At 37.7% G+C, this 25,666-nt stretch overlaps 1 protein-coding gene and 1 long non-coding RNA gene across 3 annotated transcripts in view; one reads left to right on the plus strand and one right to left on the minus strand.

The window, feature by feature from the left end:
- The first annotated feature begins 590 nt into the window (after positions 1-590).
- On the plus strand, positions 591-9,759 carry LOC137860370 (uncharacterized). Its single transcript, XR_011098863.1, has 4 exons — positions 591-816; positions 1,285-1,396; positions 5,755-5,847; positions 6,849-9,759. It is a non-coding gene; the product is annotated as an uncharacterized lncRNA (long non-coding RNA).
- LOC137860369 (vitellogenin-1-like) overlaps positions 9,486-25,666 on the minus strand; it is a 42,765-nt gene continuing 26,584 nt past the window's right edge. For both annotated transcript variants that reach the window (XM_068690551.1, XM_068690552.1), the window contains 15 exons: positions 23,903-24,122; positions 22,857-23,029; positions 21,564-22,187; positions 21,424-21,480; positions 20,343-20,579; positions 19,129-19,335; positions 18,057-18,199; positions 17,436-17,574; positions 16,078-16,213; positions 15,185-15,371; positions 14,671-14,768; positions 14,140-14,234; positions 13,874-14,033; positions 12,511-12,672; positions 9,486-9,803 (listed from right to left, as the gene is read on the minus strand). In XM_068690551.1, the coding sequence (XP_068546652.1) occupies positions 9,685-9,803; positions 12,511-12,672; positions 13,874-14,033; positions 14,140-14,234; positions 14,671-14,768; positions 15,185-15,371; positions 16,078-16,213; positions 17,436-17,574; positions 18,057-18,199; positions 19,129-19,335; positions 20,343-20,579; positions 21,424-21,480; positions 21,564-22,187; positions 22,857-23,029; positions 23,903-24,122 (2,757 nt within the window). In that variant the 3' untranslated portion in view covers positions 9,486-9,684. The remainder of the gene's footprint in view (positions 9,804-12,510; positions 12,673-13,873; positions 14,034-14,139; positions 14,235-14,670; positions 14,769-15,184; positions 15,372-16,077; positions 16,214-17,435; positions 17,575-18,056; positions 18,200-19,128; positions 19,336-20,342; positions 20,580-21,423; positions 21,481-21,563; positions 22,188-22,856; positions 23,030-23,902; positions 24,123-25,666) is intronic.

Consider the following 25,666-nt stretch of genomic DNA (forward strand, 5'->3'; position numbering starts at 1 on the left):
TATGTGATAACAACTAGCTCCAGAAACAGACTCTGAAACCATTGTAACCAGGCTCGACCTGCCAACATTCTCACTCAGAATGAGATGAAAACCAGGCTAGTGACTTATAAAAACGGTGTAGATTTTTCATTTTATCACTTCTTTAATAGGAGATCCCCAACAATTTTCTGGAAATATTTTGATGGGTTACTATGAATATATATTTCAAAATCATTACATATCTAGTTTGTTTTTATGTGGTTTGACTCTTATCAAGATGTATATCAGATCTTACTTTACTATCTGAGAAGAAGGTTTAACTTGCATATTTATAAAATATTTAGGGCCACACGTAATGAAGTGGCAATGTGTTTTGGCACAGGTGCAACTGTGAATACTTTCAGTGTGTCAGATACAAGGTTTGTGACCATTACTATATCTTCTCTAAAGGTACAGGCAGACAAAACATCTTCTCATACAATAAGCCATAATTGAAATCGATTGTAAATTAATGTACAGAAATTTCTTTTTTAAAATGTCTTGGTCAAGTTTGCCCTCTAGTGGTACAGAGTTTGCTAACTCTGGACCCCCAGGAGCCCATGCAAGAAGGGCGCTCTGCAGAGAGTATAGGTAATGGATTTCATTTTACTCTTGTTTAATTCATGGTTCAGATTATTTATCAGCCTTTACTGTGAGCTTCCCATGTACAGGGAAGACTTTTTCTCACCTAGAGGTTAGAGCGAAGTGTGAATATGCCTATTTTCCTTGCTGCACCGAGGAAGAGGAGAGAGGAGACCACCAAGTCTCTTATATGGAAGATAAGGCCAACGGCAGTTGGTAAGAGTTGGGGGGAGGAGGGGGGTTGCAACTCAGTTTCCTGGGGTTTTTCTGTAGGAATACATTCAGCTAGTTGAAACACACTTGATTATGTAGCCCTTTCATTATGAACCTGTTTTCTGGTTAACAAGAAAAAGAAGTCCTACAAATAGAATGTTCAAGAATTCAGGCAAACAGAAGACCTTAAAGCAGGACTAAAATTGAAAGGTCTTTTCATATGAAGAAAATCTTTTGGGAAGGGAAGGGGGTAATGAAACCCAGTAGCTGTGAAATTGCTATGTGATAACCAAGTAAGCAACCTCTCAGTCTGTCATTCAGAGAAATTATTGCAGTTTTCAGACTTGAGTCAATGGATTAATATGGCAAACTATGCCACATATTTTGTTTCGGATACACTGTTTTAAATGATCTACCAACATTTCTGCAGCAGAAGAAACATTATTTTTTACATTTTTTTTTTTTCCATAGAGCACATGCTGATATAGAGGAAAATGGTGAAGTGCAATGAGTTCAGTGGTGTTAATGCAAATATTGAGGAAAAGAATGAAATTCAAGAATGACGTAATGGGGAAATTATCAGGTATCTTCCTGAGGGGGCTGACTGGTGGTGATCCCACTTCATCTGTATTTCAAACACACCAAAGACACCCAATGACTTGTAGCAGTTAGTTTTTAAAAAAGTAGTGTTCCCTGTTCCCTTTTCCCTTTCCTCCCTTTCCTTTTTTTTTTTTTTTTTTTTTTTTTTTAACCATCTCAATTGCCTTAGGATAAAGTGCTTGTAGAATGACAGCCTTACTGGATGAAGGTTTTCCAGGGCTGAAATATGAGTTTTGGTACCTTGGCTAAATACAGCTATGTTTGCAGCTAGTAGTGCTTGAAGCAGAGCTGCAGTTAAAGGAGAACTTGATGACTGGAATGGTGGCAGGGGGGTGGACACAATTACAAAAAAAATATTTATATTGCCAATATAGATGTGGCAGTTCAGTCATACTGTCCTGGTCAAATGATATCAAAATGGATCAGTTGCATTTATATATTAATAACAAACAAAATCTTAAAATGTGGCTTTTAAGCAAGGACTTTCTCTGAATGTTGTCCATAAAGATACTTACAGTAAGGCAGGGAATTCAAGAGGAACAAAAATGTGCACATTTCAACCACTCCACTGGAGTGCTGAAAATGTGCAGCATGGGTGAGTGAAGGTGACATTTAAACCTTTGCACCATAAAAGATTTAGCCTTAGAATTGGTGGTAGAATTTTTAAAAGAGATGAGAAACCATATAAATCAGTACTGGCTAGGCCAGGATTTTCTTTCTAGGTGTTTATTCATGTAGAGGTGCAGGTTTAGGAGGACTGAATATCCCACAAAACAATGAGCTTTGCCTCCACTGGTGGCTAAACTCATCTAGTCAGTGCCTACATGTAATGAGATAATGTGATGTCATGCAGAATTATATAAGAAATAGTACTTTGGGCTTCAGATCCCTTCACAAATATAGATGAAGCAGCCCCATAACATTTCACTCTTGGTCCCCAGCACAAGTGAAGAGGCTGAGACAGAGAGCGACTCCTGCTCTCTGCACAAGGGAATTCTGTCCCAGGGGTTTGGGCTCGTCATGCTGCCTCTCCTTCTGCGCAGGAGGGGGACATCAGCATCCCAGCATTTCTCATGAGTGGAGCAATCCATTTTGTCAATCCACCAGCTGGCCAAAAGGTGTTGAGAGTGCCAGGTTCCCTGTCTGCCTGGTGCTAACCAGCTGGCCCTGGGCATGCTTAGGAGCTTGCAGAGCCAAGCCGAAGGCAGGAGGCAACGTGCAGGAGCTGGCTCTTAGCTGGATGGGAGCTGGCATCCTTACCTGGCCCTGGGAGCTATGTAATCCGTACAGTTGCAGCTGGGGATCTAAGGACTTGGCAAAGGGGGCAACCTGCCTGCCAGATTTATTTTGGTCTGTCAGGCAAGGTCACCAATTAATGCCTCCAGAGCCTTTCAGTTTGGTCACATCAGAATTTTCCAGTGTGAAGCACTAGGATTGACTGATGCCCAGCTTCACAAAGGAAAATAAAAAAAAACCACCTGGATGTAGTGTGGGTGGTTAGACTGAAATCCTAAATGCTTTCTCCTGTACCTGTAAGTAGCAAGGCCTATAAGTGTCTAATTTTCACAACTTGTGCAGCTTTCCAGCACCCTAAAGAGCATTCTTGTATCTGCTCAGAAGTGTTGGAATAGATACAGGGCTTAGCCCTGTCTCACGAAGGGCAGATGAGGAGCCTCACACTAGATGTCTTCCCTCAGCACCTTTAATCTGTGTTAGTGAGACCTACAAAAAACAGTATCTGTGATTACACTCAGTATGTGATACAACAGTGGTTTCCACTTATTTTCTTACAAGGATTGAATGGGTTGAACAGTCACCTGAGATGTGAGACGTAGATTGAACACTGGGTTCAGACAAATGAAAGTTAGATCATGTGATACAGGTAATCATAAGAGACAATTAGAGCACTATGAAGCATACTATAAGGATGTCCAGATTGGGATCAAATGGAAGTGGTACAGCTGCATTACAGAGTTTAATGGTGAAACAGCATTCAGAGATATCAAGATATCTGCAGTGACTCTGAAGTAATATAAAGAGGTTAGTGTCTTGGTAAGGTAAGCATTTTATTGCTTGTTCCAGCCCTAGCCTGAGTTTGCATCAATCTCTTATGCTCATAGTGAGTCTAGTATGTATACCATCTGCAAAGTCTCATGGTCATGAACATATTTTGAACATTAATAGTTTTGTTTGGATCATGTAAGCAGGAATCTGTTGAATTCTAGTGTTAGCTTATTCAGCTCAATTTCTTCGTTGTGTTTCTTTTGATGTAATTATCTTTTTATCAGCTGATGAGAAAACAAAGCATCAAAGCATCTCTTGCTAGAGTAAATTTTCAACCACACAAGAAACAGATATGACTGTTGCTAAACAAGGCACTTAAACATTGCTTTATGTAATGTCTGTAAATAACACTGGGTTACTTCAACTTGCAAAGATTAAGATGATATATGGACAAAATAATGTGCAAACAAAAAAAAATGGAGATCAGTTTGAGAGGTGCTAGTCACAACATTTCATGCATTTCTCACCACTTACTGTATTTTGAAATTCATTTCATTACCAAGAAGATTTTAGGAGTCATGAAAGTGCTCTGAAGCTTCAGAACTAAAAGAGCCTGTGATCCATTTCCCCAGTGAGATAAAACAAGGATGTGGCAAAAGACCATGGGTCATTATTTCAGCACCCTAATTTAGCATTGTTTGTTATGGTAACCCTTGCAGAGTTCATGCAGGACTCAGGTCTTCATGGTGTCTGATTATTCTTTCTTCAAAATATCACAATCTGCATTAAGGCAAAGCCAACTACAACAGAGAACGTGGCTGTCTAATAACAGGACTGAAGCTGACTTACGTGCATCCTGATGAGTCTCAGTTAGCTGCTACTGTGAAGAGTTTTGGTTTCATTTAGCCTCAATTAGGCAGATGGCGATTGGAGTAGTTCAGGGTAATCTACAGAGATTTTGGATGTTCAGGCTCCTTATGGGCTCTGAACTCCATCCTTTCCCTAACATTAAAACCTCACTTTACAATGACTGTGTCACACATGTCCCTGGCCTGGTTTGAAGTCATAGATGAGTGAAAGGTAACAGAGAAGGAAAACAGTGAGAAAAGAGAGAGAAAGTCTGTAGAACTCTGAAGGCTTCCACAAGCGGATGTTTTAACATAGGGTACAATCTGAATTTTAAAGCTGCCTGAATAGCTTCCAGTCTGGGTGCACATATACAGAGCTGCCTTCTTCGCCCTGGCTCAGGAGTTGTTTCTGCAGGTTTGATGAAGGGATGCTGTGATGCCCACATTTGTCCTCCTTAGAGAAGCTGAACAGGCCAGTGTGCAGTGATAAATGGGGAAAGAAAACTCAGGTGGTGGAAGAAACAGGCTACGGATAATGAAGGGAAGTGCTGTGATCAGATCTATCTATATGTGTACATAATTCCTTCCCCAAATTCATCTGAAAATAAACTTAATAATATTAGGACGTATAAGTGCTCAATGTGAATTACAGCTAAGTGAACCACAAGGGAAAAAGCAGAAAAAACAGGGTTTTTTTTTTTGTGCATTAAAACATTTTGAGGTATCAAAATAACAGCCTTTCAGACTGGTTGAAGAAGGACCATAAGTACTCTTTTTGAACATCTTTGGATTTTCTAGTAAACTGTTCTTCCAGCCCTGCTTGCAATATAATTACTGCCTATCCAGCAGTAACAGAAATGAGAATGTCTTAGGCAATGTCTTTTTCCTCCAGAGACAATGTGAAATGATGCTCAGAAAGGTACAGAATTGTAATGTACTCACAGCAAAAAAAAAAACAAAAACAAAAACACATAGTAATCAACTGTGGAGGTTAGTGGGAAAAAAAACACTACCTCAAACCTTGATTAGAATTTATATAAAACTGCCTGGAATGTATCAGACCTATAAATAAACCTGAAGAGAGATTTAAACTGCTGCTAGTAAACAAATAAGCCTGTAGATGGCATGAGAGACCTTGAGATTCAACATACAAACCAACCGCTAATAGCTACTCTCCTGCAACCTTCTGTGCTGTCTCTGGTTTTAGCTCTAACTATCCTATATGCTGGATTCCCGAGGTTTCTTATTCATCAGCTACACTTAGATCCACACAGTACATTTATTTTTAGGGACAACTAAAGTTCATTTAATAACTCATTTAAACGTGCTGAGTAAAAGCCTGGATCTGTTGAGTTTAACCATTGACTTCAGTGGGGTTGGAATTGTACAAGTTATTTTTTCTTTTTTGTTGGTCATACTGGGGAGCAGGCATTTCATTTCCAGGAGGAGTCTGATATTAACAGTTTTATCTTTTCCTCTCATACTGCAGATCCTTTCTCCAGGGCACAACGACAGCTTTCCTGAGAGTCACTGTGTCATTTAAAATTAGTGAATCAAAAGAGCCTGGTCTGATGGACAAAAGGTTTGTTGCCTTTGTCTAGGATACAAAAGACTGTGTCTCCAACAGTTTTTTGCCTATCTTACCATAATAGTAGGATCCGATTCTAGGCTTTTATGAATAATCCACTAAGGTTTAACCAAAGCTGACCATGAACAAATTAAGTGTATATATATATATATATATGTGTGTGTGTGTGTATATATATATATATATATACATATTTTTTTTTTTTTTTTTTTTTTGTGTGTGTGTGAATGTATAGGTATTTTACAATTGGATGAATCTGAAAATGAAAACCTTCAACCTAGCAATAAAATAACCTAGTAATAAAATATACTCATGTGGTTATGAGATCTAGTGGAAAAATTTACTTTTCATCTGTAGAATCACTGAAGAACTTGCAAAAGGCATATGGGACTATAAATTCATATGCATTTCTGACTCCATCAGGTAGGTAAGTAGTCATATCCTTCTGATGCAGAAAATGAGGCACGGAAATCCCCAGCCTCATCCAAAATCACATTACAGAGCTGTATAGGCAGAATTAGGACTCAAGCCTTGTCTATGTTTAGACCTGTATCTTTTTTTACGGCACTCTTTTTTTTTTTAAGCAACACCAGAGTGCATATATATTTCCATGCTTGTTTTCCTTGTTTACTATGGTAAAGTTCAAAGTTCATTAATGCGTATCATTTAGAAGTACTAGGAATGAAAAGTAGAGTGTATAAAAGCTCAGCCTGTGAAATATACATTTTAATACTTGGTTGGCTACGTAACTGCATTATAAGATAGGACAATCATGATTTCTAAGTGAGGTTTAAATATGGACTCTGCATATCCTCCCAGATGAGTTGGAAATGTCTATGTGGTGCATAAGAAACTCCAGAATAGCTTTTTCACACTTGTACTGTTAATGTTCTTAATTCTGTTGGCACAATGGGGTGATTGTCAATGTTTTGCTTTGCTGTGCCTGGTGCCAACCTCTGGCTTTACTAACTTCCATTATATTTGGAATTTTACAGCTGGAACATCAATGGAGTCAGTCACAGGTATTCAGCTGCCTCGGCAAGAGGGCGCCAATGAACAGGAACCAGACAGAGATGAACGCTGCCCCTTCGAGATGGAAACAGGAGGAGCTGCATCTACCCCATGCCCTGGACAGCCCAGGTGTGTGCCTAGGTTTTGCTAGTGAATGCTTCCCCTCTGTCTGACCCTGCACCCAAACCTGGCTGTGTTACTGGTAGGGTGATGAGGCACAGATTCCTTGGCCAAGGTCTGCCATAGGGGACATTTTTGTCTTTCCTTCTTTGTGTCTGGGAGAGCGTATGAACAGGTGTTTCCTTAGGATTGATGGACTCAAGCCACAGCAGGCAGCATCCTGCTGGTGGGGGCTTTGTTGTCTATTAATAGCACAGCCAGTGGAAGTGCTAACTGAGCAGCTTCTGCTGGGGGAGAGGCACATGTGTGTGGTTTTAGCATGTTTTTCTGCCATCAGCAGGAAGAGATGTGAAGCCACTCTGGTGGCTCCCTTTAACTGCTGAGACACTGGAGATGCCTTCTTGTCAGTGCAGGAGCCAAAGTGGTGCTTTGCCAGGGACAGACCTTACCTAGCATGCTCAGTGGTTTTTAAAACTGTACAGGATGTATTATATATCATCATTGTAAAAGAGGTTAATTTAAGGCCATTGATCAGGCCTTGAATTTTTTTTTTTTCCAGTGAGTTCAACAGTTTGTAAATTGTTTCCAGGAGAAGGCATTTGCCTTTATGAGTTGCTTGTATTTTTGGTACTGTATATCCCAGCTTGATCATTGTTAATTAGTGTCATGCTTCTGTGTTTTATTGCAAGCAGAATTACTTCACTTACTAATGGCCTCTTTGCTGCTGCTAAATTCCTATTCTAGTAGTTGAGCATGAAAGTTAATTTTTCTTCCCTCACTACATTTCTTCACTGCCTTTGTCTTATCTGAAGTGGTTGACTGGCAAAAGTTTCTCTTTTGTAAACAAGTGGATTAAAAGGAAAGGTGTTGGATTAAAGGCGGCAGACTCCAGTCTGATCCTATGAAAGTCAATGGCAAAATCTCCCATAAGTCACAGTGAAAACAATACCAGAAAGAAAAGGCCTCTCAAGGTGTAATATTAGTGTGATTTTAAAGAAAAGTGGAATGTAGTATTCTCTATCGCTCTTCTTGTTTGCAGCTACTTTTTTTTTTTTTTTTTTTTTCCCAGTATAGTAATTCTGATGAGTTAGCAAAACAAAGCTTTTGTACAGGGAATTTGTGACAGCTTCATTACAAATAAAAGCACAGTGCAAGAGCTCATGCTATTGGTATGAGTGAGTTTGAACATGCTTGACAACAAAAAAATCTGTTGAATAGAGAGAACTAGCTATCTGAATAAAGGCCCAGTATGTGTGAAGGCTCTCAAACACAATGTGTAGTTTAAGTAAAGCCTGAGTGAAGGGGAAGGGCCAGGTAGCTCTCTTGTGCCCTCTCTATCCCTGAACTGCTGCTTATCCTCAGGAGGCTGGGAGAGTACTCAGTATGCTGAGGAAAAACTGCATCTTGCTTAATTTCAAGCTAGTTTCAAGTTGCAGTGAGAGATAGCAAGAGGAGTACTACTTTACTCATGTTTCTGCTCTTGAACGAAAAGCACTGAAAAATGTTCTGTAATTGTTCATCTATTTAGTCTTCAGTCCTCCTCTTTCTGATAGCTCAGGTTTTTAGTTAGGGAAAGTATTTTCTTTAATGACAGCTTCCTGGCAGCATTTGGGTTCAGCGCTACCTTGCCCATGCTAAGGCTTCTCTTGGAAGAGTGTGCTAGCAGCTACTGCCTGTTATGGAGCATGCCACAGCTCACTGCACAGCTGATTTGTGTTCAAGGGGATATTGTGTCGTCACAGGGGGTGTGAAGGTGCCACCTAATCTTGCTCCCCTGGGTGGGAGGGAATTGCCTTTCTGCATAGGCCTAGTGAGAGCTAGCAGACTGACACTCCACTAGTTAAACACGGTCTGACTGTCCCTCTTTGCTTTATTTTAGCTTTATGATGCTATTGATCTTACATTTTTTAAAATATATATATTATTTTGGGGGGTATTTGGAATACTAACTTATGTATTATTGTTCCCTGAAGTTTTTGAAAGCATCATTTTCATAGATACACAATAGGAAATGGTAAACCAAAAAAAAAGAAAAAAAAATCCTATTCATACTTTTAGCTCATGAGGTAACAGCACATCCATTGAAATTTAAATCAAAATGGGGACTGTGTCACACACTATAGCTCTCTGGAAAGCTACAGTGGGAGTCTAGCAGTCCAATTCATTCCTTTGTAGAATGTACTAAGGCTAATGGTCTTGCTGGGAGTAAAATGTATTTTTTGCAGAATGGTTCCAAGAACAGACTTTGCTTTTTACCATAAAACATAAAAGAAAACAAATGCTTACTGTGTCTTTAGTATGCTAAATATGAAATTCTCTACACAATGGAATGTTAGCAGTAGCCGTAATCATGTTTTCATTTCATCACCTAGTGAACATAATTTTAAGAGAGGACTGCTGTAATTATATTTCATATAAAAAGAAGCAGAATTTCTGGATAATATTATAGTTGGTCTGATTGTTTTGTTGATAGGGAAAAATAAAGACAGAGTACACATGAATACTTATTTAATGAACAACATATTTATTAAGCAGTGCAGACTGTACATAATGCATTTGACTTCGGATGCAATGCAGTAAGCTTACTTTCTTCAAGCACATTTCTTAATATTTTACTACAACTATTACATTCCTTCTTACCTGACCAGGTATTCAATTATTTCTGTAATATGTCTATAGCACAACACTAAGGAATTTAGCTTAACTACAGTCGCCAGTGCAGGTACAATCAATGTCAGCATCCACAGACTCTACAACATCCTCAGATGCAGATTTCTTATCACTGCTTCTCTGCCATTCCAGCAGGTTTACAGCAGTATCTGTCAGAAGAGCAAAGCCATTGTTAACGAACATCAAGCAAATTAACACATTTCATGGAAATACTGTTTTGATGGCTGCCAACTCCCTCATCAAGTAAAGAATGAAAGCCTGCCCCCACAACTGACATCTAACAGACTCATTGACTTGGAGCAGGATTTTCATCCATGATATAATTACTATAATACTTCCCTAAAAACAAAATGAATAACGTTTCAAGAAGCACAATGACAACAGGCAGAAGCCAGTAAAAGTGCTGGAGGAGGTAGCCACTTTCATAGTAAGACCACCTCATACCAATATACATCAGCAATCTCTTTTTATGTTATTTCTGCATATCACTGCATATTTCAGCTGATTATTTGTCGAAGTTCATCTTGAAGGATAAGCTCTTTGGAGAATTTTCAGAGGTTCATAAACTTCTAATTAAAGTTTCCCATATATTGTGAAATCTGACAGAGCATTGTCAGTTGCAGTATTAACCTTACCACACTGCTTTATCAACAGCAGCTTGAATAAGCCATATCCTTTAATGCTGAAATAATCTAAATGGAATGATAATATTCATCCTCCCAATAAATATTCTTAGATAGTTGGAGGTTTATCATTGCAGCTGGAAGAATATTAGAACATCCATTTAGATTAAGTTTGCATAATCAGAATGGGTAAAGCTTTCATAATTTTACTTCTATTTGTTTTATCCCTCAGTTGATCAATATATTTTTAACATGCCATCTCTTATCACAGGGAAATTGGATACTGCTGGGTTTGGGTCACTTTTTGATCTCCTGGTCACTTACTGATCTCCTGAAATGCTCATACCTTCCTTGGGTGAATTACTGTCCAACCTGAAGCATGGAAGTTTTTTTTTTTTCTTTTCCATAACTACTTTGAAATTTAATATTTCCCAGAAACGTGCTTGAGATGCTTTTTAAAAAATGCATAATATTTTCAAGCTATGAAATGAGATCTGCTATGAAAGTCTAAGGTCTGTTTTTTACATACTTTGATTCTTGTTATGCCTGAGGGTACTCTGTGAGTCTGTCTATGTTCATATCTATGTAAGAAACAGTTCCCTGGGCTAACTGGATCATGGCTGAGTAACTATCGTCCGTATGGGTAGGACGTGTGGCATGTTTGAAATGTAAACTGGTATACAGGTTTAGACATGGAATGAAATCAGCCTCAGTCAGGATCCTAAGACTATAGGCTCACTGATTCGAGGACAACAGGCAATTTTGCACCCTTGAACTTCATTTTATCCTTCTGTCAATTGTGACAGTGAAAGAGTCCCTGTCTTTTGAGACAGCAGGCTATCAAGTCTGAATTCTCATATAAAGAGCTGAGAAAAGGTTTTTGTCCTGCGTATGCAAATACATATTCACATCTTGGGAAAGATGGGGATTTTCTTTCTGTTGCTTCTCCATGTCAAAGAAAGAAAAAGGCCAGTTTTAAGGGCTGGCCTTGTATTCCTATTGAGCCCTAGCCTGAGGAAAAGCAATCATCTTGCTAAAAAAAACTCAAATGGCATCTTTTCCCTTCCTCCTCCTCTTCCAGATAAATAAATAAAAAAGTCCTTGATTAGGAGTGCTGCTAGCACACTTCCCAGCCTCTGGTTCAGTAAATGAACCAGAGAAGCCTGCAGTTGCTGTAAAAACAGCAGTGGCTGAGACAACTAACGTTTTTTTTCCTTCTCTGATTTTCCTCTTTTCTAACACATTTTTGTGAGAGAATGAGACAGCTTTATTACAACCTAATATTCTGAGGCAGTGAGTGGCCTGGGGTGATGACATTTGAGAGATAAAGACTTGGACACACAAAAGAAATCTGTGAAACATGGATATGACAAGATTTTGGAAGTTTTTTTTTTTTTTTTTTTTTTTTGAGGTGTCTTTCTTTTCATAAAAGGATGCACCTGGCATCTATTCTCTTCTCATGGAGCTATTAGAAAATATTAGCGTACAGTACCTATACACTATGTGATCTATTAATTAATTAAAAGATTTAGGAAAGAATGCACCAGAAATATGTATACATTCAAGGCTGGATTCTCCTCTCAAACTTGTATAACTGTACTGCAAATCTGTGTTAGATGATGCGTTGCATCCATGACAAATTCGTATAAGTGAAAGAAGGAAAAGGCTCAATATTTTAAAAAATTTGGGGCACAAGTATGTCTGTATAAAATACCTTCAAAAACAAACCATTTTTTGGAACAATCTAGAGAACATTTCAGCAATGTGTTTTTTGCTGATGTATTGCACAGTGGCATAGCCTGGCAGCCTAATCACAGCAGTCATGTCACACTACTTGACTGACTTTCAATTGCCTTGCTTGCCCTGGTCTACACAAAATTGCAGGCTGTAATGTGCATAAAAAGACTTACTGTTGCTTATCACAACTTTATGGAGATCCTGAAAATGTGGAAAAAAAAAAATATTGATCTCTGCTGCCCTTTTTACCACCTCAAATGTTTTTCTCAGATGATGCTACCTGCCATCACCTAAACTAGCTTTTAGCTAGCCAGTGCTGTCAGTGGTTATAGCAAATACTAATGGGATTAAAAACAGCAGCTCAGAGGGGAGCTGGAGCAATACAGGTTTGTGCGTGGCTGTGTTGTGTTTTTTTTTTTTTTTTTTTTTTTTTTTCTTTTGAGTACTCTGTCAGAGCTCCTACAGTATGTGACACAGAAAAAGAAAAATATCATACCTTTTGGGAAACAGTGGAAGCCAACCTTAACCGAAGTTTTTTCTATTGGAGTACAGTCTTTCATACATTTCAGTACTGGGTCAACAGAATAGCATGTAGACTCCTCTCCGTCAATAGTAGGATTTCGATTCAGCTTCACATAACTGCGCTGCAGTTTGCACCCTAAGAGGAAAAGGAAAGTTAGTTAAAATTGTAGAAATAAATCCCAATCGATCCTTGCAATAATAAAGGTCCATATTTTCTCTTCAGCTTTTATTAAAACACAGGTCCCTGACAAACCATTTTCACAGTAGCGAGGTTATCAAGATAGGATGATAATAAGTTGGGGGATAGAAGAAAGATTCTGAAAGGGGAGCTATTTTTAAAATGTAATTGCACAATATAACCCAAATGGAATCATGTATATCCAGTTTTTTAGAACTACATAATACACAGAAAATAACCTCTCATGTCTGAAAGCTATTAAGAATAGATACTACAAGCACAATGGCTACTTCATTGCATTAGGAAAAATGTCAACTGTTGTGAATGGATAAAAAAAAATGGCAGCATTTATATAATAACATCAAGGATAATTTTTGTATTGGATGATTTTTATAATGCTGCAATTATCTCACTAGAAAGGTATAATGTAACTTAACAGAATCCAAGCTATGACTCTGTTTTCTGACATACAGATAAGTACAATTCTACTGCCAACGAAGTCAAGGAGAAAACAACCATTAACTTCAATAAAGTTGTTTCAGGTCGAAGGTAAGTGGAGACCTGTGGAACAAAACTGTATTGATGTTATGGGAGACCATCATTATTCTTCCAGCTCCATGTGAGAGGAAATTCTTACTTTAGGAGTATTTCTAAATATTTCCCTGAAATTGCACCCTTGGATGATGCAGAACAAAAATGAAATTTTGAGCACTCTGAAAATTTACATAATCTTAAAATTTGACCTACAGCATTCATAGTATGTAACATGTTTTATTAAATAAAGTTTACAGATAACAGACGAAACTGCCTTGTTTCAGATGAAAATCACACTGATTTCAGCTGAGGCAAGATTAGGTCTGATTTTGCCTCTCCAAGAAAAAAGCTACTCAGTGTAAGAAACTATAGTAGAATCAATTATTTAACATCGAACTGCACATGATACAAATGCTTTTGCTATATTGTATATTTGCTGTGCTCATAGGTACTGTTTTAAACAGTTGTTAATGAAGTTACAATAATATTGCGATTGTCTTTTTTAAAGTAAAAGATATATACTGCCTTTTTTTTTTTTTTTTTTTTTTAATCCTTTCCAGTTATTGGCAGAAGAAAACTGAAATTGTATTCTCCCCAAGTATAAATTATTTTTAGATCTACTCACCACCAGAACAGGTTTCTTCTAGTAATACCCATGAATGAACAAAAGCAGAAGAGCTGTGTGCCAGCTTATGATTTGGCATTAGGAGTTCATTGTGCTTTTCTCTGTCATTATTTCCACAAACTCCACAGGTCTTTCCTCTCATCCATGCAGCAACAGTAACCTATAAAATAACACACCTTTGTAGTGGATACTGAAGTGCTTGTCTGTTACATTGCCAAGGCACTACATGGAAAGAAAGCAGTAACCTTGGAAAAAAAGCCCCATACCTTAAGGATCATTCCATCAAAAGTTACATTCTTCAGTCCATGTGTTGGAGCTTCCACAATAACTGTTGCTCCATTTTTATAAATTTTAATATTACCTGTAAAAAGATAGTTAATCATCATAAGGTGATGTGTTGAATTTTAAATTAATGGAGGAACCGAGTAGCACAAAATAAGTTAGAATGTCTTTTCCTTCACAATCATTGACACATCAGCAGGTCATTGTTCTGCTGCAGTTGGAATGTCTGTTTTGTTTTATTCTGTGAGAGAGAAAACAAGTACAAGCCTGGACATACTATATATTTAAGAAAGGGGGTTATTTACCCTTCAGTTATACTGAGGAAAAGTAAGGCTGCATCTTCTATGGAAAACCCAGGATTATAAATGAATAGAAATATTAATAAAGTCTCTAGTTTTTCTTTGAATTAATCCCACTTGTAAAGATTGTGCTGCTTCTGTGAAATCTGTAAAAGCACAGTCTTGAAGATATTTAGTTTCTAAATCAGACCAAGAAAGGTGAGTATCACAGTTTACCTTTTTCATATTCAGAATCTCCACTGTGTAATAGTACTGATTCTTCATTGCATGCCACAAGGAGAGATGAATTTGCTGCAGGACAGATTGTGATGTTGCTTGAGGGAAAAAAAAAAAAAAAAGCTAATGGTTAATTTAAAATGTGAAAAATAGAGATATCCGTAACCACAGCTAGCAAAGAACCCATATGAACACCTGGATTTTGAAAGAATGACTGAGCTGCTTTCATTTCTAAATGCAAAATTGATTGGGACTTTGGGTGTTGAGATTCAACCTTTAAAGAAAAGACAGCATGGGGTTTTATGGAGCAGGTTATCAGATGGTGACTGTGTAACCAAAGAAAAGGGCAACTAAAACAGAGTCTCAGATCAGGATTCCTCCTGGAAATCCCATCTTTCCCCAGATATCCTTGTGGAAACTAGTTTCACCTGAGAGTGAGACATTTCCCATCTCCAGACTAACTTCCTGAAGTTTTGTATTTAATTCTTGCAACTTCAGGATAAATCACACTTACGCTGAGCTTGTATTTATGTGAACCTCTCTTGAGAAAGATTGGGGATCAACCTTTCTTGTAGTAATGATGAATCTTGGGTGTTCAGTACAGTCTTGGGCCACTATCAGGTTGCAGCTTTTATTGAAAGAATATGTATGGCTCATATGATCAAACGTTTTGAAATTTCCCCCGCTGATTTCACATGTAGCTACAAAACAAAACCAGTAAAGAAATGACAGATATGACAATGGCATGCATAATGCTGAAAAGTACTGAAGGCTGCCTCTGATTGGCACTACCTAGCAAAAAAAAAAAGAAACTTGAACATCTCCTTGGCAGAAGCTTTCAATGTTTCCAGAGTCTGTAACACCAACAAATAGCTAACAGATGTAGGCTATATTAGTATTGATTTTAATGACATGCTAAAAAAAAATCCTCAGGCTAGCAGTGATTAAAACATACCAAATTCTTGAGAAATTAGACATAGTAATGATGACAAAAAATAGTTCATGTTTCCTGCAGAAGTGTTAGTAGATACCAATCGTTTAAAGCTCATATGAATCCTTTTTGAAGAAAACAAACAGGGCAGAAAATTCATGATCTGTCTTGTACCCATAAACTGATGCCTCTTGATGAAGAGATGGCACCTTCTAAGAAGGTGCCAAAGACAATCTCTACAGCTTGCAGACAGGAATGATTCCTGAACTCTGAAGATTTACTTCAATGTGAAGTCTCTTCATTCACCTGCCAATAAACGTGATTCTAAGTGATGGAATGAGCTGTTGAGAAAGTAGGGTTAGAGACACTAAGCTTCCCTAGAAGACCACTACAAAGAAAGACAAGTCCAAATCATAGCAGAGGATGGATCTACAAACGTTGCTTATTCACAAGACAAGCATATCTGCAATATTTACATTGATCTTCTTGTGCTATCTGTGAAGCTATTTCAGGAAAGACATTCCAGGCAGTGATATCTTGAGTGTTATAAGATGAAGATGGCCCTAAGGGCAAAGTGAATGGCATTCGGAGTCCCTGATAGTAGAGCGTTACCTGAAAAAGTAGAAACGAAATAACATTAAGATAAATTGAACCATACTACTCATGACATCACTGCAAACAAATAAACAAAAAAAAACTTCTCATGAAAAAAAAATATCTTGAAGATGTACTTATGCAGTTGCTGTTGTGTTAGTCTCTATAGGATTCATCCAAACTTCAGGCTTTTTCTGAGGAACCATTGTCTCCTCTTCCTGTCTCACTTCCTCACTTTTATGAGAAATTGTTAAGAACATTGGAAAGTACGAAATACAGATGAAGTTTAAGTGATAATAAAGCACATTCTTAAAAAAGTTAGCATTTTAAGTAATAGTTTGATGGATTAGTCTGGAAAAGTAAACAGCATCCATTATAGGTTGAAAAGTGGCACGATGTGCCATAGTGGTAAGATTCCCTACTGTAGATACAAAATACATTTACCAGGACAATCAACTTGATGCCTAATGTGCCTACTTCTTCATTATTGCATAATAAAGATCTTGCAATACTAAAGCACCACAGAAGGTTAAAGGCATAGTAATTTCTCTGTTTATGAATAGCTAACTGTTATTAATTTACTGCAGATAGGGGAAATCTGTCAAAGCGGTGCACAGAGATTTTGTGAACAAGGACCAATTGATCAGTGGGATTCTGCAGATCCAGCCTGTGCAAGCTGCTCTGAGAGTTTAACTAAATGTTTCAGTTTAGTTTAAGCAGAGTTGAATTTGTGGCTGCTGTAACTTGCTCAGACCTGTCTCATCAAGTGTGGTCACTGCAGCTGTGGGAACTCAAGCACAAACATAATTAGATGCTGCACATTGTTGCAGCAGAGTGCAAGATGTTCTCAAGGCCTCCGTTATCTGCTCTGAGGCCCCTATACATCCCACAGAACTAGTCATGCTGCGTAAAATGAATAAAGCTGTGAGTGCAAAGCAGTCATATTTGAGGCAATTTGGGTCTAACCACTACTCTCAGCATGGAAATAAAGTATTTCACTACAGAGTTTGATTTTCAACTTCTGCTTGTTGCTACATTGCACCAAAGCAGTACAAAATCAAGGAACGTGTATTTCAAGACCAATGTAGTTAGGTATGTAGCAGCTTTTCTGAAAGGGTAGGGGTCACCTTTTCTCTCTCTCTCTTTTTTTTTTTTTTTTCTCCTCCTTTATATAAGCATCAAAATGTTATTAGTTGAAAATCCATTCAAGGTAAGGAAAAAAAATAAAATTGACACATACCCCAGGAACTTTAATTACTGTATCAATTGTTCGTGGAGAAGTTGCAGCTGCCCTTGCTATAAATTCATGAGATGGATTTCTCTGATGTGCCTCTGAGAAGCCCAACATGAGTGCTGCACCAGGAACGTATTGCATGAATCTAGAGATAAATAAGATGTGACAAACTCAGCTCCAAGAGCGAAAACAGACAATGAAGGATGAAGATTATTGGCATTTCTGTAAAATCAGGGAAACAATGGGACAATTGAGAAGTCACAGAAACCATACTTTGGATCAAATTAAATGGTTGATTCTATCCAGAAGAAAGACGTTGTTTTTATTTTGATAATTTACACCTTTGTTAAAATTATTATTATTTTTAATTTTTGAGACTGAATTGGACATTTCAAAGCCATAAGCCATTTTGAATTGAATATCAAATCATTTAATAAGGAAAATGAAATTAAGCATGTCAAGTTTTAAAGTATTTGAGGGATATCTGTTAACATGAAACATGAGAAGGAACTAGAACACATTCACAAAATACTTTTGTACCATTGAACTGTTTCAATCAGTGCTTTTATAAAACGAACTAGTGTAGAAAAAGCAACACAACAACTTAGGAAAGAACAAATTACATACGTTGTGCATGTCTTTTTTATCCAGGATGGAAGATTTCCCCACTGCACCTTCAGCTGCATGGCTGGCTTCCTTGCCAGTTGGCCTGTGGTAGCCATGGCTGCTATCCTGTAGTCCCGGCATTCCTTGCCCCATCTCAGTCTAGCCTTTACAAACAGGAAAACAGACACCAAAATTTCAGAAAAGAATCATGGAAGCATGTTTGCTCTTTTCAAAATACAAGTTTTTCTTCTTTTATGAAATTTTGCATTGATTCTTTATGTTCCTAAGTCTTGTTTTCACTCTAAATAGGCTCAGATTTGCCATAATTTCAAAAGATTTCCTTAAATTTGGTAATTTAATAATCAATTTTTTTTTTTTTTCTGGTAGAAGTCTGCACTAAAATTTCTATTAGCCTTCCCCAATACTTCTTGTTTTGAACGTCACCCTACTTATTCAATGCTGAAATATCAGGTTGAATTAGTTAATTGCTGCTGCAAAAAGCAAAGGTTTATAAACTGTTATCCAAAGACCTGTTTCCTAGAAAGGGGCTTGGGAAGCACAGCACAAGGAGGGGTAGGGAAAAAAAAAAAAGGAAAAAAATGGAAAGACGTGTAGTTTAACCAGTTTAACCTATACTCTCTCAGGCATCAACCCATTATTTAACCTTATTTTTTCCTATTATTTCACATAAATCCTAAAAAATAGAATGCCTTTGAGTGATGAATCTTCTGAAGTGAATTATGGAGCCAGCCATTCCCAGACAGGCAAACTTGTATTGGAACAAATAAATAGATAGTAATGAAGCAGTAATTTTTTCAAACTTTTAAACTATTTTCTAAAATACTACAGGTAATATTTTGATGTATCTTGAAAATCAACATTTTTTGACAGATTTTGAAACTTTTTTTTTTTTTTAATTCAAAAGGATGGTGAAAGGAATGGATAATCTCTGAAATTTCACAAAAGTGAAATATATTTCAAAATATGTATGTTTTCCCTCCTTGGACCTCCTAATCAGCAAGTGCTCTGGGCTTATTTAAAAAAGTGTGGGCTTTTCAAATGTTTCATTTGGCAAAGCTGCCTGTGTACTTACCTGTGCTTTCAGAGGTAGTATTACAGCATCAGCACATGCTTTCCAATTGGTTTCAGCCAGCTGAACCACAACTAGTTGCACATCAACTTTGGCAGCATCAGAACGAACATATGCTGTAGCTTGATAACCTTGATTTCTGTTGTCACTCCTTACTGCCTGTGCCACAATCGTAATGCCAGGTGGAATTACGTCTCCCAGGAAGTTGCGCTGAAAAACAACCCCCAACCATCTGTGCTTAAGTATTTCACTGTATTCACTAGAGAGCCTGCAGTCCAATTTATGTATGCTGGTAGCAGAAAGCATTCCTCATCATTCATTTAGTTTATGGTGCGTCTGTCAATATCCTCAATACTTAAGAATAATTTTGGTTTCAGTCTTAATGATTTCACTAACACCAGGAATTTACAAAGAAGTGTTTGCTTTGATAAAGAATCCAAGATCTTCCAAACTATCTTTTTATACTTAAGATTTTGCACATTATTGCAATACTCTAAATAGCTGCCTACTGTATGCTAGGTATCTTCATAGTGTTATACACATTCACAATCTATTTTACTATACAACAGTTCCTTCAAACAAGTTGATTATTCTGAAATCCTTTGTAGTAGCAGAGTTCCCAGATACATTGCCAGCATTTGCAAGGCTACTTGTGCTGTTATGGTAAGTAGATACATTTCCTTAATACAATTACAGAATACTGACTGTATACTAAAAATAAAGATGAACAGTGCTTAATAGGACTTTATATTTCTCTATCAGTAATGATCATGGGTATTCTGATTTTAGTTATTCTCAGCATGCACTCATGCCCTCTAGTCTACATCTGAAAATAATTAGGAGGCTAATAATTAGGAGGTTTAAAACAGAAGCTTTAAGTTATACTTATTTACTTCCTCCTAATTTGCATTTTTGTTTAGGTAGAAAAAATATATTTCCCCTTTATAATCTCACTCCCTTTATTTTTTTTATCATTTCCAAATCCAGGTTTTCACATAGAGCTAATGGCTTTAGAAATTAAAGAAAATGTAATCAAAACCCCAAGACGAAAGGAATTTGGAAAAAATGTTTACAAAGGAAAAGAAATCTCAGTGCACTTTCAATTTACAAACTTGACTACTTCCTGGTCCTGCCTACTTCAGCTCATTAGAGTGCAACCACGTCTATAGCTTCTGATCAGCAGTTAGCAAAGCTTGACTGTACAGTAAAGATACTACCTCGTGAGTCAGGCTGGAATCATGGTTGTGGTGAATGCTGACTCCTCTGCTCATGTGGCTTCTTCTTGAGCTGTGCCCAGCTGTTACCCCGTGGTGGTGGCTGCTGCTGCTGCTGCTGGTGCCACCTGTGTGACTTCTCCTGTTGCTGCTGTCACTGCTGCTGCTGCTGTTGCTGTGGCTGCTTCCTGACTCCGAGGAGGCTGATGATGAGCTGCTGGATCTCTTCTGTTCTGGATGCTATGAAGCAAAAGTAGGTTAATAAGGTATGGTTTGGTTTCTAGTTTTATATTTCAGACATCAAAATCAGAGCTCTCAGCCTCCCTGTAAAGACAATTCAGACATAGCTAGCGTGTGACTTTTATTATTATAAAGCAAACATGAAGTTAGTTGGGTAGGGATGTGGATCTGAGGTACCTGTACCTTTCAGCTCATAGGAAGGCCATGTAGACACTGATTGCAAATTGCAACATCACATCTAGATCTAATGTCAGGCAAAATAAAACTGACACTTAACAAGTGTTCAAACGTGTGTGTGTGTGTGTGTGTTTTTTTTTTTTTAAAGAAATAAAAAGAGATTACCATTTAATTAAAAAAAAGTAAATCATTTTCTTTTTCATAAGCAGGTAACACTTACAAAAGCCACGTTATCATCCTTCTAACACAGACTTAAAATACCTCTGTGCCATAATACATACTGAACCTGCTTTCTGATTCCATCCACATACACAATGATTTTGCCTTTCTGCTGTGATTGCTTAAAAACTGTGGAAACAGTCATTCCTATTGCAAGGTCCTACCACTTTATAATTATCCCATGGTTTCTGTTAGCTGTCTTGGCTGTACTGTAATGAATCTAGCTCAAAGGTATCCTGACTGAAAAACTGAGGGCTGTTAGTGCTGCAATAGAAGGATGTAGGGCAATAGTTGGTATTTGGTTAATAAACCTACTTATTTTGTCAATGATATTATTGGACAATATGGAATGAACAAGTAAAATGAACCAAATAAAGTGCTTCAGTACGATGCTTGATCGTATCAATTATGGCCACCATGGGAATGTGCGATTGAATAAGGTACCTACCCAATGGGTGTGAGCAGACCTGAAGCGGAGCCGGTATACTTTTGGCAGGTGACTTTCCTGGAAAATTCCAAAATAAATTATTACCTATAGCTCAGTGAGGATCACCTCCTAGTAGAAGTCAAAGTAATAGAAAATTTTACCCATTCGGTAGATAAGTCGTAACTACTGTGACTGTTAAATTGGGACTTGACATGTTTCGTTTCACCTTGTCTGTCGTATTTGCTGTGATGATAGGAAACACCAGTGCTTTCACTGCTGCTGGTGGTACCAGTGCTGGAGCTTCTGCTGCTGCTGCTGCTACTCTGCATTTTCTGTTTCTGCTCACGGACACTTCTTTCTCCTTCAGCAGCACTGGCATGTGGAAACGATGTGGTCTTGGCCTGCTTCTTAGCCTGATGCCTTATACCAGATGCTTTGCTACTACTGCTGCTGCTCCCCTTGCTGCTGTTGCTACTACTGCTCTTGCTACTGCTGCCTTTGCTACTGCTGCTGCTTCTGCTGCTGCTGCTGCTTCTGCTGCTGCTGCTGCTGCTGCTGCTGCTGCTGCTACTGCTGCTGCTGCTGCTGCTACTGCTGCTGCTGTCCCCAAAGGGGTAGAATTTCTTTTCTTTGGCTTTATATTGTCTTGCTTTCAGATTTGTCTGGGTCCCTCCTTGTGATGCTCTGTTGTCAGAGTTGCTGCTGGATGGGCTGCTCTTTGTACTTTCAGCACTTCCGCTGGTGCTGCTGGCACTGGATGAGGAGCTTCTGGATTTTCTTATTCCCTAGTCAATTACACCAATAGAACAAAAAAAAAAAGTATACATATATATTTATTTTGTTTCTGTGTCCCTACAGAAGGCTTTAAGTAAAATCAGATATAGAGGGCTATGAACCTCTCTGCTGCCTTAGAAGACAAGATGTGTACCTCAGATAGGATTCTTGCAATACACCACAATGAGGCTAATACATAATGACGTGTTAAAAACACACATAGATAGAACATTACCCTTGTGTAATAATAAACGTGTAGAAACTTGGTCATATAATTACTTGTAACTCTATGTTAGTCATAGCTATAGCACTATCATTACTATCTCAGAACAAGTTGTATAGGTCAGTGTCACACCTCTTCGCTACGTTGCAGTAGCTGGGTGGTACAGACTACCTTCTGGGCACACAATGTCTATTTGGGGTCTTACATAACCATGCAAGAGATCTTCAGAGAAAATTACAAAACCAACCCTTCACCGCATCTATGCCAAAAGATATTAATTTAATCAAAAGATCTGCAGAAAGAATTGTGTACCCAAAAGCCTGTCTTTATTTTCCAACTTGTGTTTACCATCTAAATTAATGTGGTTAAAGTAAATATAAATAGGCAAAGTAAGTATAAATAACCAAGCTTTGTGTATTGCTTCCCCTAAATCTAGAAGTGGATTTTACAGCAGTACCTGGTCATCAACAGTTTCATCAAGGATTTTCTTCACTCTTTTGACTGCCTCTTTGCTGGAAGATGCTTGTGTCTCTGGATCGTCAAATGTTACTAAACGTATCATTTTTGCAGGAGCTTGGTGCCCAGCTTGAATTGAGACTTGTATTTTTTCAATAGGTGCCTCTGTGTAAACTGAAATTGCACAACAATTAGTATCACTGCTAGTAGTAGCAACTGAATAATAAAATAAACCAAATTTTGCTATGATTTATCCAGACATTCTTCACCATATATATATATATATGTGTGTGTGTGTGTGTGTGTGTGTGTGTTGAGTAACTTTTAAAAAATATTTCAGTAATAGCTAAATAGCTAAATAACTGGCAACAAGCGAATTTTACAATGTTAGCATAATAATAGGTTCTTTTCACGTCCATAAACAGAATGATCTTTTTAAGATTTAAGTCAAGTGAATTGTGAATTGGATTGCTTAACCAGATAACACTATGGGTGAGTGAATCAGGCACTAGAAAGGAACTGAGGTTTACTTTTGATTTGCAAAGAAAGGCCCAATGGTTAGGCCTGATACTTAGGAGACCTAGATTCAGTGGCCTGCTGTGCTTTTGCTTCTTATGATCATGGATTAAGACATTAAGAACTAGATCCTGACAAGGTTAATCCATAATTCCCTTTAAGAGTCTGGGATTTTAAAATGTAGCTACAGGACTCTGCATCAGATCTGCTGCCCATGTCCAATTGCTCTTTGCTTACATCCCAAATCTAATGATTCAGGATGCATCAGACACGCTCTGCAGGTACAGATCAGCTCTGCTTGATGCTGGCCATACAGAGAGGTATTGCGCCGCATGGCCACTTGCTGGGAAAGCTGAGAAATGGTTGTCCAGGCCACTATATAGATAAGATACTATATATATACATATATATATATATATATATATATATATATATATACACAAAAATAAATAAATAAATATATATATATATGCACACATCCCCACCCATCCACCCACCCACCACTGTCTTCTTGTGCACAATTGTATTTACCTGGCTTGAAGCTCATTCTAAGGGCATGTTCTCCAACTAAGTAGTAAAGAGGCACATTTTTGATAAATGCTGCATGTACGCTCTTCCTCTCAATACACACTTGAAGTCCAAATGTACTTGCATTGGAGCATATAGACTGAACAAATCGCTCCTTCCGGGAAGAAGATTGTCCAAAGGAGAAGGAATTTCCTGATGAAACATCTTCTACAGACTGTCTGTCCTATTATATAATGCACACATCAAGTTAAACTGGACAACATTACGAAAAATACTTATATGCTAAAAGTCCTGTTTCAGTAAAAGATGCGTATATTATGCAGAAAGAATTATCCAATTTATTTGAGATTGGTAGGCTGTGGTATAGAACAACTTGGTTTTCAGTTGGACAAAGGTATCAACTGAATGCCTTGATTAGACTATCTAGAGTAAAAGGAGATTCAGGCTGTAAGAGTGGAAAATTATGTCACAAGATAATTCTAATTTCTTCATTTTGTTTTCACAGAGTATTAAACTGTGTAAAAAGATTCTTGACCAATCTGAGCATGCTGACTGGAGTTCTTTCTTTTGCTTTATTATTGGGTCAAACTACAAAACCTTCATCCATGTCCACACAAATTCTGTCTCACTTGAGATCTGACATGAATGTGAGAATATATTAACCAGACATATATTATATGTAAATTATATATTAATATATTAAATAGATCACAGAGATTTCCTAGATGGCCAAAGCCTATAAAATGTTTGAAATTTCCACTCAAAGATATGTAATTTACATGTAATAAATGATGTTTGCAGAAGAGTGAATGAAAATTAATTAAAATTAGAACCAAATCCATGAAATGAAAGCTATAATTTCCTGGAGCAGTGAAGCAAATAGCAAAAAACATGTAACCATGAGGTTTTTTTTCATACATAATGCAGAGTTTGAAATTATTTTTTTACTCGGTTTATCATGTCTCACAAAATTCCAAACTTGCATGAACCACACAGAAAAAAAAATGGAATTTTAATACTGATCCTTTCTTTCCAAAGGGAATGATAATGATACTGGGGAATGCTCTAACCAGTGTCATTTTTTCAGTTGTTGCTCATTCAAGAATAACAACAGAGTGATAAATTTTTAGGAAGAGCACATAGGCACAAAGATCTTTGCTTGTTCCAGGATATTGGAAACTGCTCCAGCTGATGGTACATTTACCTATTGACTTTTCCATATGAAAGTGCTGTACTCACCCTCTTTTTGTCCTTATCTGAAAAACCTTCAGAGTTGCAGGATGACAATGAAACCTGAAGAGGACAATGTATTCCTCACCTCTGTCAGTATTTTGTTGAATGAATTGTCATGGTGATGCCTTCACGATGCTGCCCATCATAGAAAGCCTGTAGTGGCTTTTATGGAAAATTGCAGCTCAGGAAGTCCTTTGGCTTGACATACAAACTGCCATCCATCCTTGAATCAGGGTGCCTATAGGTGTTAAATTTGGCTCTGCAAATTGATCACTGGAGCATCTCACAAAATATTTGTGGCTGTCCCAGGAAATGTAATGATTGCATGATGGTTGTAAAGCATTTTAAAGATTGTGGGCCTATCCTGTAGATGGCAGTGTAAAGTTAATTACCAAAGCAAATGTTCTTTTGTGTCACAAGTATGTTGTGATCACACTCCAGATTTTAAAATAATGCTTCCATAGGGCTATGATAGGGCTATGTGTGTTATTAGATTGAACCTGACCTATTCTGTGCAAAGTAGCTTTGGTCAGA

The sequence above is a fragment of the Anas acuta genome, chromosome 8 (genome assembly GCF_963932015.1).
Source record: "Anas acuta chromosome 8, bAnaAcu1.1, whole genome shotgun sequence".
In the NCBI taxonomy this organism is placed as follows: domain Eukaryota; kingdom Metazoa; phylum Chordata; class Aves; order Anseriformes; family Anatidae; genus Anas; species Anas acuta.